At 42.4% G+C, this 17410-nt stretch overlaps 4 protein-coding genes across 7 annotated transcripts; 2 read left to right on the top strand and 2 right to left on the bottom strand.

Moving 5' to 3' along the window:
* Window positions 1-23: 23 nt before the first annotated feature.
* LOC9656638 (probable protein BRICK1) lies at window positions 24-579 on the top strand. The gene is made up of 2 exons (XM_002973807.2): window positions 24-195; window positions 325-579. The coding sequence occupies exons 1-2, from the start codon at window positions 48-50 to the stop codon at window positions 438-440; spliced, it is 264 nt and encodes an 87-aa protein (XP_002973853.2). The 5' UTR covers window positions 24-47; the 3' UTR covers window positions 441-579.
* Window positions 580-699: 120 nt separating this feature from the next.
* Window positions 700-2913, top strand: LOC9643049. Of its 2 annotated transcripts, none has more exons than XM_024678752.1 (2): window positions 700-2450; window positions 2496-2913. In XM_024678752.1, the coding sequence occupies exon 1, from the start codon at window positions 1047-1049 to the stop codon at window positions 2181-2183; it is 1137 nt and encodes a 378-aa protein (XP_024534520.1). In that variant the 5' UTR covers window positions 700-1046; the 3' UTR covers window positions 2184-2450; window positions 2496-2913. The 2 variants fall into 2 exon arrangements, with proteins under 2 accessions (XP_024534520.1, XP_002973854.2); XM_002973808.2 differs by having other exon boundaries at window positions 2522-2913.
* LOC9643050 (serine/threonine-protein phosphatase PP-X isozyme 2) lies at window positions 2841-4541 on the bottom strand. The gene is made up of 8 exons (XM_002974001.2): window positions 4281-4541; window positions 4052-4204; window positions 3944-4006; window positions 3773-3858; window positions 3624-3699; window positions 3294-3559; window positions 3134-3212; window positions 2841-3053 (listed from the first exon to the last, which is right to left on the bottom strand). Exons 1-8 carry the CDS (start codon window positions 4419-4421, stop codon window positions 3003-3005), a joined length of 915 nt encoding a protein of 304 aa, XP_002974047.1. The 5' UTR covers window positions 4422-4541; the 3' UTR covers window positions 2841-3002.
* A 10-nt stretch (window positions 4542-4551) lies between these two features.
* On the bottom strand, window positions 4552-8804 carry LOC9656639 (molybdenum cofactor sulfurase). Of its 3 annotated transcripts, none has more exons than XM_024678751.1 (22): window positions 8235-8804; window positions 7954-8190; window positions 7786-7884; window positions 7673-7731; window positions 7450-7610; window positions 7283-7392; window positions 7116-7233; window positions 6957-7059; window positions 6862-6907; window positions 6774-6812; window positions 6570-6726; window positions 6414-6519; window positions 6246-6371; window positions 6118-6195; window positions 5958-6059; window positions 5737-5911; window positions 5627-5691; window positions 5422-5573; window positions 5144-5370; window positions 4980-5095; window positions 4796-4916; window positions 4552-4705 (listed from the first exon to the last, which is right to left on the bottom strand). In XM_024678751.1, exons 1-21 carry the CDS (start codon window positions 8263-8265, stop codon window positions 4839-4841), a joined length of 2385 nt encoding a protein of 794 aa, XP_024534519.1. In that variant the 5' UTR covers window positions 8266-8804; the 3' UTR covers window positions 4552-4705; window positions 4796-4838. The 3 variants fall into 3 exon arrangements, with proteins under 3 accessions (XP_024534519.1, XP_024534518.1, XP_002974048.2); XM_024678750.1 differs by having other exon boundaries at window positions 4796-4879; window positions 8235-8785; XM_002974002.2 differs by having other exon boundaries at window positions 4796-4906; window positions 8235-8778.
* Between the last annotated feature and the right edge of the window lie 8606 nt (window positions 8805-17410).

Raw genomic sequence — 17410 nt, forward strand, 5'->3', positions numbered from 1 at the left:
TTTTCTAGGGTTCTTCTTTATGCCCTTTCCTTAGGGTTTAAGGGCCCATGGCTATGGCAATGCGAGGGGGAGGCGCTGGCGGAGGCGGGAGCGCCAATCTCGGTGCGGCCGTCCAGGCCGATTGGGAGAATCGCCAGTTCACGGGCGCGCTCGCGCTCAATGTCCGCAAGCTCTTCGAATTCGTCCTCCAATTCGGTTAGTGGAGCTACATTCTTATCTCCTGCAAGAATTACTAGAGATCCTAGAGAAATCTTGAGCCTACATTCTTAGATCTTGCTCCAGTGAGCCAAGAATTTCTTCATCGACTCTAACATCTTCGTTTAGAGTCTACCACGCGAAACAAGATCGCGATTCTCAATGACAAGCTCACCGCCCTGGAGAGAAAGCTCGAGTTCTTGGAAGCTCAACACAGCAGCGTCACAGCTCCTGGATCATCGTGAATTGAATTGCAAGCTCCAGAGCTTCGATCGATCAAAAGATCCAAGCTTTCAGGCAAAGATTTAACAATGTAAAGCAACTAGATCTTCTTTGTACTCTTTTTTTCTCTCGATATGATCACATACACTCCATCCAGCCTTCTCTGCTTGTTTCCATGATGTGATAGAAGAAGAAAAAGAAGGTTCTAGGCTCGATTCCTCGTAACTCGGCATTCTTATTTGCCCGGTACTTTCTTTTCTTTTTCCCGTGGGGTAAAAAAAGATCGCCGCTAGTTCATTCAAAGGGTTCTTCTTAGGGCTTTGCGCTCGCCACTCGTGCGGCTTTCCGTGGATCCGTCCGTGGCGAGAGATCCAGCGAGTATTTTGGAGAGGCAGCAGCTCGATCGATCGATTCCCTGCGCGGCGGGGATTTCTCTCGCGGCGGCATTGCAATTGAGTCTGATCGTCGACCAAATCGCAGCGCATGGAGGTATTCTTTCTTCGGCTAGAGTAGCAAGTCATCCAGCATTGCGGATCATCGCGAGAAAGAGGAGGAAGAGCTCCGAGAGAGAAGAAAATATTTGTCTTCCTTCTTGGAGAAGAGAGGGGGGAAGAAGGGGAGCTATATAGATGCGTAAAGAGGAAGAAGAACAAAAAGAGAGAAGCAGTAGAGGCGCAAAGTCAATGGGATCCCATCAACGCTACAAAAAGAGAGTGGCCTGGGAGAAGAGAAGCTCGTTTTCTCTAGCGTGTTTAATGCTGCTGGGAATTCTGGGAGGAGTGGATTCACAGCAGCAGCCAACGATCATCCAGGAACTGGATCTCGGCATTCAATCCTCCGCTTTCCAGAGGCTGGCTCCACTGCCCAAGACAGGGGTCATCTACAACGTAACTCTCGACGCTTCTGGATCGAGGAACTCCACTGCTGGAGTGGTGGCCAGCATCCAGGCAGTGCGTCTCAGATCAGGGAGCTTGCGGCGCCACGGCCTCGTCTTCAACGAGTTCACCATCCCAGTCCAGTGCCTGGTGGAGACGACGAGCAAGTACGTGGTGCTCGTCTACCGCGACTTTAGCTCGTATCCGGCGGCCATGCCCGATGGATTCCAGCTCGTCGGCCCAGTCGTGGGGATCAAGGCCTACGAAGGCAACGATCTCTCCCACCCGGCACCTCAAGAGCTCAACATTTTCTCGGGACCGGCGGCTATCACAGTTCGAGTTCCAGTTCTTGCCAGGAGCAGCGGCAAGCTCTCCCCGCTCTGCGCATCTTTCGACAAGGAGGGGACGTTCCGGGTGGCCAACGTGAGCTCTCCGCCAAACTCCTGCGTTCTATCGCAGCTGGTGGACTCGTCCCTGGCCGTGGCAGCGTCGTCCTTGCCGCCAGCTCCAGCTCCAGCTCCAGCTCCAGCTCCAGCTCCATCTCCGGAACAAGCCCAAGCTCTTGCTCCGGATCGAGGCCCAGCGTCGGCTCCGGTGGCTTCGATCGTCCCGCTGTCGCCACCAACGGGGAGGAACGCGAGGAGAAAGATGTCAAAGGCGTGGAAGCTCGGGGTGGGGATTGGTGTCGGGGGTCTCGGCCTGGTGATGGTGGCGGCCGTGCTGGTTTTCGCCGGGGTGAGGACGAGGAGGAGAGCTCGCATTGCAAAGATGGAGCTTTGCGCGGACAACAGCGAAAGCCTCCAAACAGCACTTATTGGTGGGAGCCGAGCTCCTGCTGCCGGAGGCACTCGCACCAGACCAGTCCTGGAGAACGACTACGTCTCTCCGTAACTCCCAGACTTTCTTTCTCCTACGACACGTTCGCTCGCTCGGCGCTCCCGGTTTGCCTTTTAACTTTTCTAGCCGAGGAATAACTTCGCTGCAGGCTCTCGTTTTTTTTTTTCTCGATTCATTCATCGCGACTGCTGCTGCTGCGAATGCTGCTGCTGCTTATCTTGTGGATTTTTCTTTTTCTTAGTTTGGTGGTACTACTGGCCATTCATAAAGTCCATCTCTGTGCTGCGACACACACACACACACACAGAGTTTCATAAAAAGGTATGGCTGCTTTGCTTCTGGCTTTGCTCAGTCTTTCCTTAAAAGTGGACATTCTATTCTTTCTTTTGCAGGATTGACGCCTTTGGTCAGATTCTCGACTTTCATTTTACTAAGGCTGCGCAACGAAGCTAGCAAGCGACACAAGCGAAAAGACTGTGTGTACTTACACCTCTCCACCAAGTACCTTCTATACTCTCAAGTGACCGAAGAAGCATCGCCATCGTTCTCGTGGCAATGCCAACTAAAAGCTCAGAAGCAGAAGAGAAGAAACGAAAGACGCGGCGCGTAAAAGAAAAAAAACTTCTGCCACTTACCACCAACTTGGTTTTCAAGCTTTTTCTCGCTTGCTCGGATTTTAATCCATCCAGCCATGCCTTTGGAGCTTTCGTCTGGACAGAATGCACAGCTCATCTCAAACTGTTAAAAGTCATAATAGTACACAAGCCCGTTCCGCTACACTACACATCGGATACCTGTTTTCCCGACGACAAGAAGAACAAAAGAATAGCAGCTCTTGATGATGATGATCCGGCTATGGTTGGTCTCGTTTTGTTACAGGAAATAATCTGGCGCTGGCTTCTTCGATGGCACTCCTCTGGCTTCCTGCCAATTCAAAAACTTTGATCCTCGTTAGCATGATACGCTCTCTCTGATAAGCAAAAGTTTATAAAGAGTAGCTTCACCTGAGGAGCGGCCTCGAATACTTGAAACTTCGAGTTCAAGTTCTCGTCCAGCTCCATGATCGCTGCCACATTCCCGCATCTGGAATGGAAAAAAAAAAGAAAAAAAGAAGAAAGAAAGAGGAGAATAAGAACTTCGAAGACGAAGAAAATTATTCTCTACCTATAGCAGTAATTTGGAGCCGACCACACTGTCACGACCTGCTTGTTAAACATCCACTTGAAGCCTTCCATGACCAGCTGGTGTGCCCGACAGATAATCTCCGTCTTGTTGGCGTGATTAAACGCCGACGCAACGTTCCCTCCGAATAAAAAACCAGCGCCTCTCGGACTGATTCCCCACCCAATTATGTCTTCGGGATCGGACCAGAGGAGGTCGCACATTGCACCGTCGTGAGGGACTTCCTGCTTTCGGTCGATTGTCCTGATCTAAACACGAGAGTAAATTCAATCTCAAGTGCTCTTTTTTCGAATTTATTTTTCAGCTGGCTACCTGGTCAATCGTGTTGATTGCGGGAGAGAGGCCACCGTGCACACCAAAAATGCGGTTCTCGATCAGCGCAGATAGACTGCAAAACCAAGTACAAGCAACGATCAGCGCTTATGTTTATCTTTTCGTTTCCTTTTTGACTTTCTTGTCACCTTAAGTAGTCAAATATGTCTGTGCAATACCGCCATACATTTACGGATCCATACTTTCGAAGGCATTCGTCATAGAAACCATAAACCTGAATACGAAAAATATAAGTATAAAACACAAGAGAAAGATAAAAATCACTGCAGCAAGATCTAAGACATACTCGGAATTTGTACCTGCGTGATCTGCCGGCTTTCATGGTTTCCCCTTATAAGAGTGATCCTGTCGGGATAACGAACCTACACGAAAACTCAGTAAAACAACGCCACAAAAGTCTCACATACCTTTAAAGCTAACAACAAGAGAAACGTTTCCACCGAGTAAAATCCTCGATCAACAAAATCGCCTAGGAACAAATAATTCGTCTGTGGGCAGTCGCCTCCTACTCTAAACAGCTCCTTCATGTCGTAGAACTGGCCGTGAATATCTCCACAAATCTACACAAGACAACGCAAAGACACACTCTATAAGCACTAAAAAAATTTGAGCTAAGTGTTCTACTATTTCACTCACCGTCACTGGAGCGTCTACTCTCTGGACATTGCTCTCCTCCACCAGGATTTCCATGGCCTTGAGGCACAGCGCCTTCACCTCCGACTCCTTGAGCGGCTCGCATCGCTTCAGCTGCTCAATCTGGCGGTCCAGATCGGACATGGCCGATGCGCGGCGATCCGCATGCACTGGCGGAGGCGCGCGATCGATCACACCCACTCACGCGCTCCAAATCCCGCCAGCGCCCGCCGCCATTCCTCCTCCTAGCGGGGGAAGCCTCGTTCTCACCTCAAGCCCTAAGCATATTCTCTTTAGAGTTTTGTAAAAATTTGGAGATTTTTACATGGGCTGCCCTACCGTCCGATGACGCGGGATCCGACGGCCAGGAACTGGTCGCGCTTGTCTGAGATTGCCGCGCCCAGGAGCACTCCAAACAAGATCTTTCCCTGCGTGAGAAAGAACAAAAGAAACAAACGAACAAACCATGGAAGAACTCTGTAAGAAATGATCGAATAGAAAGCTTGAAGTTAGCTTACCTTTGTCCGCCTGTAAGATGCGAGAGTTGCAAGAGGCTCCATACTAGGATTTTTCGCACCGGTTCTCTGGTCGATTGTGATCATCTGGCAGCGATTGCATCCACCTAAGACCTGTGAGTATCTTGTGATCATCGTTAGAACTGGAACTATCTATCTTGTGACCATCCCAAGAAATGGAACTTACGGGAAACTCCGCGTCGCCAATTGAGAGTGACTGCCATTCATCTTCCTCGTAAGCAGGTCCACCCGAAACAACGAGATTTGGCCGAAACTGTGTTGTCTCTAGTCGATGTTTGGCACCTGAATAGAAGAGTTTCGCTTATTCGTTTTCGGAGAAGAGAAATTTACCGGTAGCTATTCGTGCATTGAGGTCTTCCACACTGGCTTCCGACAGGAGTAAAAACTGGCCTTCGTTTGCGAAACTTAACTTATCGCCTCCTTCAGGCGAATGTTCTGGATTTCTCCATCTGCATACTCTGGTATTCTCGACACCTTTTCGAACCAAGTTACACCGCAATCCCAATGCTTTCGTGAACCACTCAGAGATCTCTGCCCCGTATGACATCGATTTAGCCCTGCAGCAACTAATGAGCAAAAAAAAAAAAAACCAGAAAGAACAGAGTAACCTTTGTCCACATAAAATAACTTCTCCATGTTCCTCGTGCTGTAATCTGTCCTCCAACGGTATTTCAAGTGTATGATCAACATTTGGAGCACGGACAACGAGTTTCCCCGATGCCAAATCGATAGACGGAGTAATCAAGCACATGTTGTGGGCCTGGAACACAAAACTGTTAGCAAAAGCATTGTTTATCAAGAAGATGGACAAACCTTTTTCTGTGTCACGGGAGCATTCTCGGTGTCACATATCATCCACTCCCTGTCATAAAGTAGACCTGGAAAGTGCTGTTACTGATGGTACACCACTCAAAAATGTTTACCTGACTCGACGATAGGCCATGCCTCAACACTAAAGCCAGCACATGACTTAATAGGATACACTATAATAGACTTGAGACGCACCGCTGCCGGGATTGTATCTTTACTTCTTAATTTCTTGGCTTCCTGTGTGTAAGTAGTTTCTACAAAGTACTTTCGAACGAACTTGAGAAAAGCCTGCAGATGAACAGAGTAAGAAAGCTGGAAACACGCAACTTGTTACCTGACAGTCCTGGAAAGTGGACATATATCCAAACGAAATGCGAACAGCTCCTGTTGGTCTTCCGGAGATCAGATCCTGATCATCCCAGCAAACATGCCCCGCCTGAAAAATAATTTTTTAAAAATAAACTTGGAAAACGTTATTCATCCGGATTCATCACCTCGAAGTTGGCCTGCATGTCCTTGTTTGAAAGTTCAAGATACTTCGCACAAGCTCCAGGATTACAAAAGCATCCAGTCTGAAACAAAGGCAACCAAATATTTGAAAACAAAGGGTTCTTTTACTCACTCGAAGATGAATCCGGCACAAAGACGCAACTTTCTCAACTTCGCGATGACCGACCCAAGAGCCATCAGCACGTTTCAGATTGAACGTAATAACCGGACCTTGGATTCGAAACTCTTCTGCAAAAGTCTGAACTGTACTCAGTTAGATTTACATGTGCAGCCTGGTTACCTGAAAAACTCCGTGATTGCCAAACATAAAACACACGGGAGCACCGTTGCCATGCTTCAAATTACGCAGTGAACGAGCTGTGTAATGTGTTAAGGCCCAAGTGTGCCTGGTAAACAAAAGTGTAGAGGACTGCTGGGAAACAAATAAGTAGTCTACCTGGCAATAGAACTGATTCCCATTCTGTTGAGCATCATAAACCCGTAACGCAAAGCTCTGATGCTTAGAAACGATATTGTGCCATCTTCCATGCGTTGCTCTAGACTTTCTCGTCTATTCACATAATCAATGTCCGCTATAGACACCGCAACAGTGCCTGTTGCATGAAACAATCAGAAATGTGCTTAAGATTGCGTAAATTACCTCCTCCAAAATACTTCTGATTTAAGACTTTGCCAGCTTCTGGAAAAAATCTGATTTCAGACATAGCAACGAAGTGACATTTACTTACCACGTCGAACAATAAGAGCACCAAGTCCGGTAGGATATCCAAATATCTATTAGAGGAAGCTTTAGAAACTTTCAGACAACAGGAAAGTGGAATACCTTATAAAAAGATACAACTACAAAATCGGCAGGATAACGAGAAAGATCGGGTGGAGAAGTTCCAGCGCTTTTTGCTGCATCAAGTAGAACCATCCAGCGCCCTCTATGATTTGTCAAAGCTAAAGATGACCTGTAAGAAATACCAAACGATGGTGGTACCTGGTTCCATTCATATGCTGGCCATCTTTGATGCGCTCAACCAGCTCCATTGGAAATTTTGCGCCCGAAAAGTTACACTCGGTAGGCATTGCGAAAAGATTGTATGTTTCTTCGTCATCTACAACCATAACAAAAATTGACTAACTACAAAATCAATAATGACATACCATCGTGCAGAGAGACATTTTTCCTCTTTAGTCCTGCACTCTCCAGTACAACTTCTCCCTGGTTACTGATACTCACGGGGATTGCAGTTGCTCCCTTTTCGAGAGCGTACCTTTTGTTAACAAGAAAAAGAATTAGCAAAGAGGAAGAACTCGAATAGAATGCTTACTCTCGTATTCCGAGCACACTGTTGTGATTTGCCAAAGTATAGCAAAAATGGCCACCAGAGCTCCATGGAAACGTCTCTCCAACAAGTTTCAGCGCAGCTGTAGCACCGGAAGTAAAAACGCAAGCATATTCACTGGCTGGAGCATGGAAATACTCAAGAACCTGAGAGAGGAAACAGAAAGTTGTTACTACTACTGCCTCCAAGTAGTAACATTTTACTTCACCTGTTGTCTGGCAGATTCAATTGTGTGAGAACTCCTGATGCTACTATCACTTTGACTGTCTGGCTTTCTCTAAGTTAGAAAAAGAAAAATACGAACAAGCTGCTAGAACTTACGAGGATTTCCATAGACCTGCCCGCTATAATCCGCGAGAGCCTCCTGGAGCTGACTGCTGGAATACAATGTGGCGCCCGCATGGTCCAAGTAAATTGTCCCTGTGAAGAATAAAGCGAAAGTTTTTCCAAGTAAAGCGTCATTGCAAAGAAGAAAAAAATGTGTCATACCTTTCAAACGAGCAAATTCAGTACCCCGTAGACGATCGATTGGAACTGGGCCATCCGCGTAGCCATAATAACCCCCAAATTCTTTCAAGAAGCTCTGCCTCCTGGAATTCCCGGAGATTTCCGCGTCGCGCTGCTGCCTCAATCGCGGCGGCCACGACAATCTCTCCAAGAAATGCCTGACAGCAGCGTGAATCCATAGTATCAAAGCCAGGAGCCTGCCCGGGAGATAGAAGAATCCTGTGGAGCTCCTCATAATCTATCCGATCTATAGCCTCTCTTACCTATTTCAACAGGAGCAAACCATCGGCGCATCTATATACCTTCTTTGACGCACGCCAAAGCCGTGGAGAAGTCGCGGAGATCCTCTCTTCCACAGCCAGGGTTTATATATATCGCCCACTCGAACGATTCCCCGGAATCTTCCAGGTCATCGTTCGACAGGGCATTCGTGAAGTATTTTAGCAAGGTATACACCATAGCTTCTAGCTTGTAAGTGGAGCCTGTAGGATGATACGTCCCAGAAAACGTTCACACACTGGAACATTTGGCAATCAAGGCACGGAGCCATTGTATCTGCTAATTCCTGGAAACATGAAAGTGAGCGATCGAAAAACATTAGGATAAAAAAAAGACTGGAGTAGTCTTCCACTGAGAAATTGTAGATGATATCTGTTCTGGATCATCTTGGTTACCTTTGGTGTGGATTTTTCTTCCTGAGGCCAACCAATTTAGAACCGGCTTGGCTGGGCTGGGTTCTTGGATTCCACAGGCAATCACATAATCGACTCCAGCTAAGACACCCATGTTGTTTAAGTACATGGTATGATAGTATATTATCAGAACCAGTCATGGCTATCAGGGAAGTGTAGAGGTAAACTGGTGTGGAAGACCTGGGTTCGATGCCAAAGGTCCATGTTGGGGACGCTCAGGATGGGGCACCCGAGTTAGGTGGGACGCGGTAGGCGCCGAAGTTGGGACTACAGTGTGGGAGGCCCTTGGACGGGCGAGATGGGAGGTATGGCGGGCTTCCGGGGTACAGGCACTCTGGGAGGCTTGGAACCGCAACCACTTCGAAGGGCAGTGCGCTCGGATTTCAGTGATCATGGCGAATTGGTGGAGGCTCACACTAGCTGCTATCCGCTTGAGGGATACACTGCTCCAGGAGCATGGGAAAAACAAGGAGGCACTCACAGCTTGGTGACGACTATGGACTCCGTGCTACGGAACTGAACACGAGGGGGAGGTCAAGTGGAAATGGAGACCTTTGGACACGGTAACAAAGGAGGCTCGACGTGGCGATCTGGCGCTGGATGCACTGCGGAGGCGACGACCACAACAGCCACGATTGGAGGGCAGCAATCACTACTAGATGGAGAATTGCAGGACAGCGTAGTTGAGTGAACAACGCTAAGGGACTCTTGCTTTTTGTATCAGTCCCTAAGGGACTTGGAGAAATGTACATATGCGTTGCATCGATGCCAAAGGTCCAATCAACAAAGACTTTTATTATGCAAAAACTAGCACTTGACCAACCAATGTTGGGTAGTTCGCAAAGCCTTTCAAACTCACCAACATATCTTTAATATATTTTTGTGATAGAACTTGCTCACATCTCATAATTTCCTTGTGAGATGATTCTTCCATTTCTAGCACTAGGCATTGCTGGTCCATTGTTATCCATTGGGCCATAGGGAAAGTTAAAAAATAAATAAAGTTTATTGTAGTTTTTTTTTTTATGTTTTAAGGTATAGTAGGAGAGGAGTTAGTTAATATAAAGCTTCTTTGTATATAGTATTGATGGTGAATGTTGATGAATTGAATGGAATTAATCAATATTTTGTATGAGTTGTGTCAATTTGAATCGCAAATTGTTATGATGATGTGCATCTTCAATGGGTAAAGATTAGCTAGGGTAAGCACATGATCAAATGTTTGACCTTGGTATTTTGAAATTGTCAAACAGTATCCAAGATGAAGAGGAAATTGTTTTCAAGATATATAAAATGGAACATTTGAATCAAAGGGTGTTAAGTTAATATATGGGATAAAAGTTCTAATACCTTTAAATTCACATATAATTGTTTCACAATCCAAAACTTTAAGCAAAGTTTTTTTGACCATTAATTGAGTCTTATTGCACAATAGAGATATGTTTTTCAAAAGAATAACTTTACAACCTTCTTTTAGTAGCAATTTGTGTAGTGGTAATCTAAAGGGAGTGATAGAGTTTAGAAATTTAATTGGGAAATCTTTATGATATTCAACATCAACAAAGTTAATGCTACTGTAAATTTGAGGTGGATTTGGTAATTGAGAGATAATGTTGTTATTAATTGGAAATATATTATCATTGAGAGGTGTTAAAATGGTTCTATTTGTTGCAATTTGAACATTCAAAATGTCTTCAATGTATGGGAATATGAAATCAATTATAGAGATACTTCTAATTAGTTCTAAAGAAAGAAGGATAAAATCAAGTGGTAAAATATGGTTTTGTGTATAATTATTTCCATCACCAACTTTCAATAACCTTTTTACCCAATCTGGGAACTTGAGGCCAAGCTGCATAATTATTTGCAGTTGGAACTTTCTAAATAGATTCCATAAACTATTTAATCTTACAGATGTTAAAAAAATCTTGTTTGGTGATTATATGGGACAATTGGTAATGTTTGATAGAAATCACCACTTGTAACAATAACAATGCTATCAAATAAAAAATTGTTCTATTTTAAATCTTTTATGTAGCGATAGACAGTTGAAAAAGCAAGTGTATGAACCATACTAATTTCATCCCAAATAAGCATTTGTATTGTTTTCATAGATCTACTGACACTGTTATTAGGTGTTAAACCAAAAACAGATATATCATTAATTAGAATTAATAATTTAAAAGTTGTATAGGATATTTGTCCATTTTGTAGTAGTATGCTTGCAATGCCCGTGCATGCCATACAAACCATTTTTTTTATTGTAGAACTCAAAATATTTTACTATTGCATTTAATAAATATATTTTGCCAGTCCTACCAAGGCTATCAATAAAAATAAAATGGTTGGTATCAATCAGGCACTCAACAATGTTAACAATTTCATTGAATATAATAATTTATTTAACATTCAAGTTTCTAATATTATGGTAAATTTCTGTATATAAATGGTTGTAATTTAGTATTAATTGAATAGAGGTATTTAGAGTTGGAATAAGTAAATTGTATGATTGGTTTGTTTTACTATGTATTTCCATTCTTGAGTTAATGTCTATTAAAGCAAGTTTATATCAACATACAATATTTGTTTTACCAAAATTTTTAAAGAGCTAAACCTTAAAAATATCCCAAAGATATGGTGGGTATTGCAAAAAATACATATGAAAGTAAAGAGTTGACATAATTGTGTAGGCATTTGAAAATTACATACTTCTTGTAAACAATTATACCACTTGTTATCATCATCAAGAAAACCCATAATAATAGCAACTTGTTGAAAACTTTAGTAAGTTGCATCATTAATTGTTTTAATATTGTCGAAGGATGTCACATCTTTTTTATGAAGAATAATAATAAATAAGTGGTACAACTTAGTATTTAGAGGAGATACTAAGTATAGTCGAGGAATAACCTTTTTCTTTTTTTGACATTGCCATATATTAATAGATCTATTGAAAACATAATGTAAAGGTATCTGAATGTATATATATTGTTTTGCATTTGGATCATGAATATTAAGCTTGAACCATTTTGTTAACATTGTTCCATTACATGCTATTTTTTGCAAGGCCTTATGCTCTAAGCGTTTTATAAAATATACATTTTGGAAGTCAAGAAAATACGGGTAGATGTATTATAAGGTGTGAGCATCCATGCATTTTAAATTTAAATATCCTCCAAATAGCTTCCAATGCTGAAATGTATCAAGTATTTATAAAATTTGTGATTCATCCAAATTTAATACATTTTTAGACTAAGTGGCTATTCGAATTTCAATGGTTGCACAATCATAACCTTTATAAACATATTGAAAAAAATACTTAATTGATACACATATTTTTACACTTATATGGACTTTGTATTTTTTACATAAATATTTATTATATGGGACAATTCATTTGTTATCAACTAAAATATCATTTTTAAGGAAGGTGTGACCATTGTTTAGCCTAAAATATTCTGGATACCCATCCACACAATATAAAGTCTTGTCATTGAAGTATCTAGGATAGTTTTTGGAGTATTTTTTGTTTTTCATGCATGGACTTTGAGGATTTAGTAATCCACATGGACCATGTATCATATGTGATGTGATTATTTCAAATATCTTAGGCTCTAATAAAGGGTTAGGTAATTGACTAAATACATATTTGTCAATAGTGTCATGGTCTTTAATTTTACTTTCATTGTCTAATATGCCTAGGAAATGACAATGTGGTAATCCTCTTTTCTGGTCTTCAATGATATATATAAATGCAATACATCTTCCAAAGATATTTTTTTTATAAAATCATAGAGAAAATATTTTAGCTTTATATTAAAAACCCTAAATCAAGTTGGCCTTCAGGTCCTTTATTAGGATGTAGATTTTGTAATATCTTAGGCCATTTAGGGTTGCAACTAAAATTTATAAAAACATTAGATTTTGAGTATTTTGTTATAATTGCAATAGCATCTTGGTAGTTTTGTTGCATAGCTTTTAGGAGGTAAAATAACAAATTTTCTTAGTCGAGCATTTGCATTAGCAGCTCTACCAGCAATATAATCCATCAAACCTGTATAAAAATAAACTTTCATATTTTTTTGATTAGATTTATAGTATTGTAAATTGTTTCTTTCAATTTTAACATAGGCATCTACAATATATTATTATGTGAGTTTTCCAACATGTAAAATTTGGTTATATGTAACTATAGAGGTTGATAATATTGAATCTCTTTTGGACAAACAATAGGCATAATATTGAAAGAGTGTTATATGCTTATTAAAAGAAAGCCTATCATGCCAAACTTTATTTGCATGTGGAAAAGCAATGGATAAACCATAGGATTGCAATTAGCATTTAAAATAAATATATGTTATGGTTTTAATGATTTTGGATGAATTCATATTTCACGGTCAAAAGATGGCACACCATCTTCACTTTGGAAAATTATTGCAACATCATTAGTTTGTGGAGTATTATATTGATGATGGTTTATGCCTTCATTTTTAATGAGTATATATACTCCATGTAAATTGCTACCAGAAATAATAGTTCCTAAAATATTTTTTTATTCCAATTCATACATCATTCTAAAAGCTTGTGCATATGGATTAATATGTTGAAGTATCATATCTAGTTGAAGCAATAAATTATAATCACAATTAATGTTAAAAAGGTTTTGTTTTCTGATATTAGTAGCCTCATTAGAGCTAGCATGTACAATTGACAGTTGGAAATTTAGTTTCATAAAGTTATTTTGGATAGTAAATATTGTTGACAATAAAAAAAATGGTGTTTTTAAGCAATAGCTCATATGGCATTTTTTCCATGGTATAGGACTAAATTACCATCATTTTGTAAAACCAAAATACAATGAAATATATTTTTTTATTAGATTTTTCTCCCATATAATTTTTTTTTAGTATATCTTAATATTGCAATTTGGTTCTAAAAAACATTAAATATTTTCCATTTGAAGAAATTAAAAAATCATTTGTATATAATGTTGATTTAGTAGAATAAAGACTACTTGTACCAAATAGCAAAATAAACTTAATTTACTAAAATAAAATCTAAAACTTAAGATAAATAAATAATATAAATAATCTTGTATATAAAGTTCAACTTTCTTAATTAAGTTATATTGTATAAAATGCTGAGAAAGATTTATATATATTTCATTGTGTGAGGGCCAAGTGTACAGCTATAATGTTGTATATTAATATTAGCGTAGTGGGATTTTGGTAGCTGTCGGATTGATTTCAATCTAAACCACTCGCTCCTGTATATAAGCTAGGGTTTTTGGGCTAATTGATATGCACATTTTTGTATTCCCTTTCCATATTCCAAGCACTCACATTGGTGGAGGTAAAGGGCACTTTTGATTGTCCCTGAGGAGTGTTTGAATTTGGGATTTTGGTTTAAATATAGCTTTTGCATTGTCTAGATCTAGCTTTTTCCATTTCCTTTCTTTTGTTCTTTCCTTTCAAGATTTTGGTTTAAATCTAAGTTTTTGCATTGTCTAGATCTCCCATTTCCTTCTCATTTTTTGTCGTTTCTCTTTTTTTGCTCTTTCTTCGTCCATCTTCATGGCAGATCAGCAATCTCCTCCTTTGACTCTAGAGTAGCAATTGGTCCAATTGCTTAATGCTATGTGCTTACAATTGAACAATCGAACTCAATTGGTGGCGGCATTCACGGCACGTGGTCCAACTCCTCCTGCTCTTGGTGCCAATCCTCACGTTCGGCCGGAGTTCTTTTGTGGGAATCTTGGGGATGATGTGTACCATTGATTCGATCACTTCATGGTGATTGCCACATATCATTCTTGGGATGATGCTCGACGTTTGCGTGAGTTTCCCACGTATTTCCAAAGGATAACATTGTAGTGGTACAATGGATTGAGTGCGGCCATTCGTGGGGATTGCAGTGTTCTTCCGGATGTCTTCAAACGCGCCTTCGGACATGCTGATGATTGTGACGATGCCTTCCAACAATTGCATCATCTTCACCAAGGGCGATCTAAGTTGGTGATGCAATTTGGCATTCGTTTCCGCAGTCTTTTGCTTCGTGCGGAGCCCAATATGTCGGAGTGGATCAAGCTAGGAATGTTGTGGCTAGCACTTCGTCAAGATCTTGTCAACCTTGTGCATGCACTTGCTCTTGCCACCCTTGACAATGCTCTTCGCTTGGCCCAACGTTATGAGACGTCACTCTTCCACTTCTCGCTGCATGTCCTTCCGCTCCACTTCTTATAAATGATGGTTCTGTTCTAATTGAGGTTGATGCTGCTGCTACTCAAGTCCAAGGACAAGGGCGAGGACGTGGTCATGGCCGTGATATTCGTTGCTAGGCATGTGATGAAATTGGTCATACTTATCGGCATTTTCGGCACTTTCCAGATTGGCGACCTCCATTTCTTGGGTGGAGACCTTGGCGTCAGCAATGTCCCATTGGTGCTGCTGTGGTGGAAGGTTTGGACACCGAGGTGCATCCGGGAAACGAAGAGTCGAGCGAGTAACAAAGGGATCTTGCGTGAATAAGTTAGTGACCCCTCCATCTTTCTTTCGGGAGTATCATCAAGGGGTTCACTCGGCACCAGTTCATCCAGTGTTTATTTTCCAAACTCGTTTTTATAACAAAAGGTCTCCTATTATTCTCTTCGTATTGGTTGATACAGATTCGAGTTTATCTTCTATTGCTCGACCTGTTGCCACACGTTGTCATCTACACTTGCGTTGTGTGGCAGATTTAGTTTTCATTCTTTATGGCAACGGCCATACACATGCATATGCACGAGATAAGGCAGACTTGGTTGTGCGTGTGGGTGATCTCAAGCTTGAGTTGCAGTCGTTACGGGTGGTACCGAGTCAAGCTTTTGGCCTCATTCTTGGTATGGATTGGTTGCAACACAATCATGCCAAGTGTGACTTTAAGGCTTCTCCTCCTTGTCTCATACTTCCTTATGTTTCATCCATTCCTCTCACTTCCATACCTCTTCATCCCTCTACTTCTACCTCTGCTTCTATTACTTTTGTTCCCCCACTATTTCCTCCTATATTTCCATCTTGTTCTACTCTTCCCTTTTCCGATCCCTCTGATGATTTTTGTGTTGCAGTTGTTGACCGGCTCATGAAAGAGTATTCTGATCTCTTTGAATTTAACCTATCGTCTAGGGCCAAGATTGCCACACGTCATCCGATTCCAACCGGGGATGCTCGTTCAATCAAGGTTCCTATTTGTCATCGGTCACCCAAGGAGATCAAGATTTTACATGCAAACATCAAGGAGATGTTGGAGAAGGGTGTTATTCGGAAGTCGCGGAGTCCTTGGGCATGTGAACCTCATTTTGTGATGAAGCCTGATGAGAGTATACGTTTCTACATCGACTATTGTCCGTTAAATAAAGTGACAATCCCGGATGTGTACCCTCTTCCTCACACTGCTGATCTCTTGGATCGTCTAGGGCGAAGTCGTTAGTTCACCAAGCTAAATCTTGCTTCTGGGTACTAGCAAGTACCGGTGGCCGAAGAAGATATTCCCAAGACTGCTTTTCGTACACCGTTTGGCTTGTACGAGTTCTTGGTGATGCCGTTTGGTTTGACCAATGCTCCAGCAACTTTCCAGTGAATGATGGACGAAGTTTTTTGCGATATGCCAAAGGTGACTACTAACTTCATTGATGATGTCTTGATTCACTCGGAGGGGACATGGGAGGAGCACGTTTGTGATGTTTGTAAAGTGTTGGATCAGCTACGCGACGTTGTTTCAAACTGAAGCGGTCGAAGTGCATCTTTGGGTCCAAGGATACAACTTATCTTGGGTACCGTATTTCTCGTGAGGGTTTGCAAGTTGATCCTGACAAACTTATGGTTGTTCTAAAGTTCCTTACTCCTGTAAGGAACCAACTCGCCGAGGTGTCGTAGGCTAAAGGAACCCCGAAAGCATGACCAAAATGACAAGGAGTTCATCGGATGGGACCAAGTCGAAGATCGAGTCCAAGACCGACTCTAGGACCGAGTTCAAGATAGAGTCCGGAATCGAGTCCGAGACCGACTCGGGGACCAAGTTCGAGTCCGAGTTCGAGACCAAGTTCGAGACCGAGTCCGAGATCCGAAATCGGGTCCGAGACTGAGTCCGAGGTCGAGTCCGAGGTCGGGTCCGAGATCAGGTCCGAGATCGAGTCCGAGATCGAGTCCGAACCCGAATCCGAAGTCGGATCCGAAATCGGGTCCGAGATCGAGCTAGAGACTAAGTCCAAATACTAATACGGGTCAAGGGGTGAAAGCCCAAAGCGTGCCTCTTCCATTGGGGGGGGGGGGGGGCTTCCAGGGGTTCCCAAAATATTATAAGGACAGTGGGGTTCCAAAACCCATTTTTAAAGGAATCTCCCATTGGGGGCTTCCAAAATCTACTTTAAGTTGGGAATGGGACCCAAGGGCCTTTGGTGGGAATTAACATGGAATTTGCTGGGGCCCGAAGGGCCCTCCCAGGAAATGTTCAAAAACAACTCCCCCTCCCCAAAAGGGAACCCATTGGGGGGCTCCCCGCTCATGTGGGGGGGGGCCCCCCTTTAATACCATGGGGGTTATTGGTCCTCCCCCTTTCTAAGGGCTTGGGCCTTCCTTTCGGAATGGAATGGGGGGCAAAAAGTACCCCTAACGGGCCCCTAAGCCACGGGGTTTTCCCCCCGCCTCCCCAAACAAATGTTTCACTCAAAAATTTGGATTTAAAAGGTCCCATGAACAAATTTTTTGGTACCC

This window comes from Selaginella moellendorffii, unplaced genomic scaffold (genome assembly GCF_000143415.4).
Source record: "Selaginella moellendorffii unplaced genomic scaffold, v1.0 SELMOscaffold_23, whole genome shotgun sequence".
In the NCBI taxonomy this organism is placed as follows: Eukaryota; Viridiplantae; Streptophyta; class Lycopodiopsida; order Selaginellales; family Selaginellaceae; genus Selaginella; species Selaginella moellendorffii.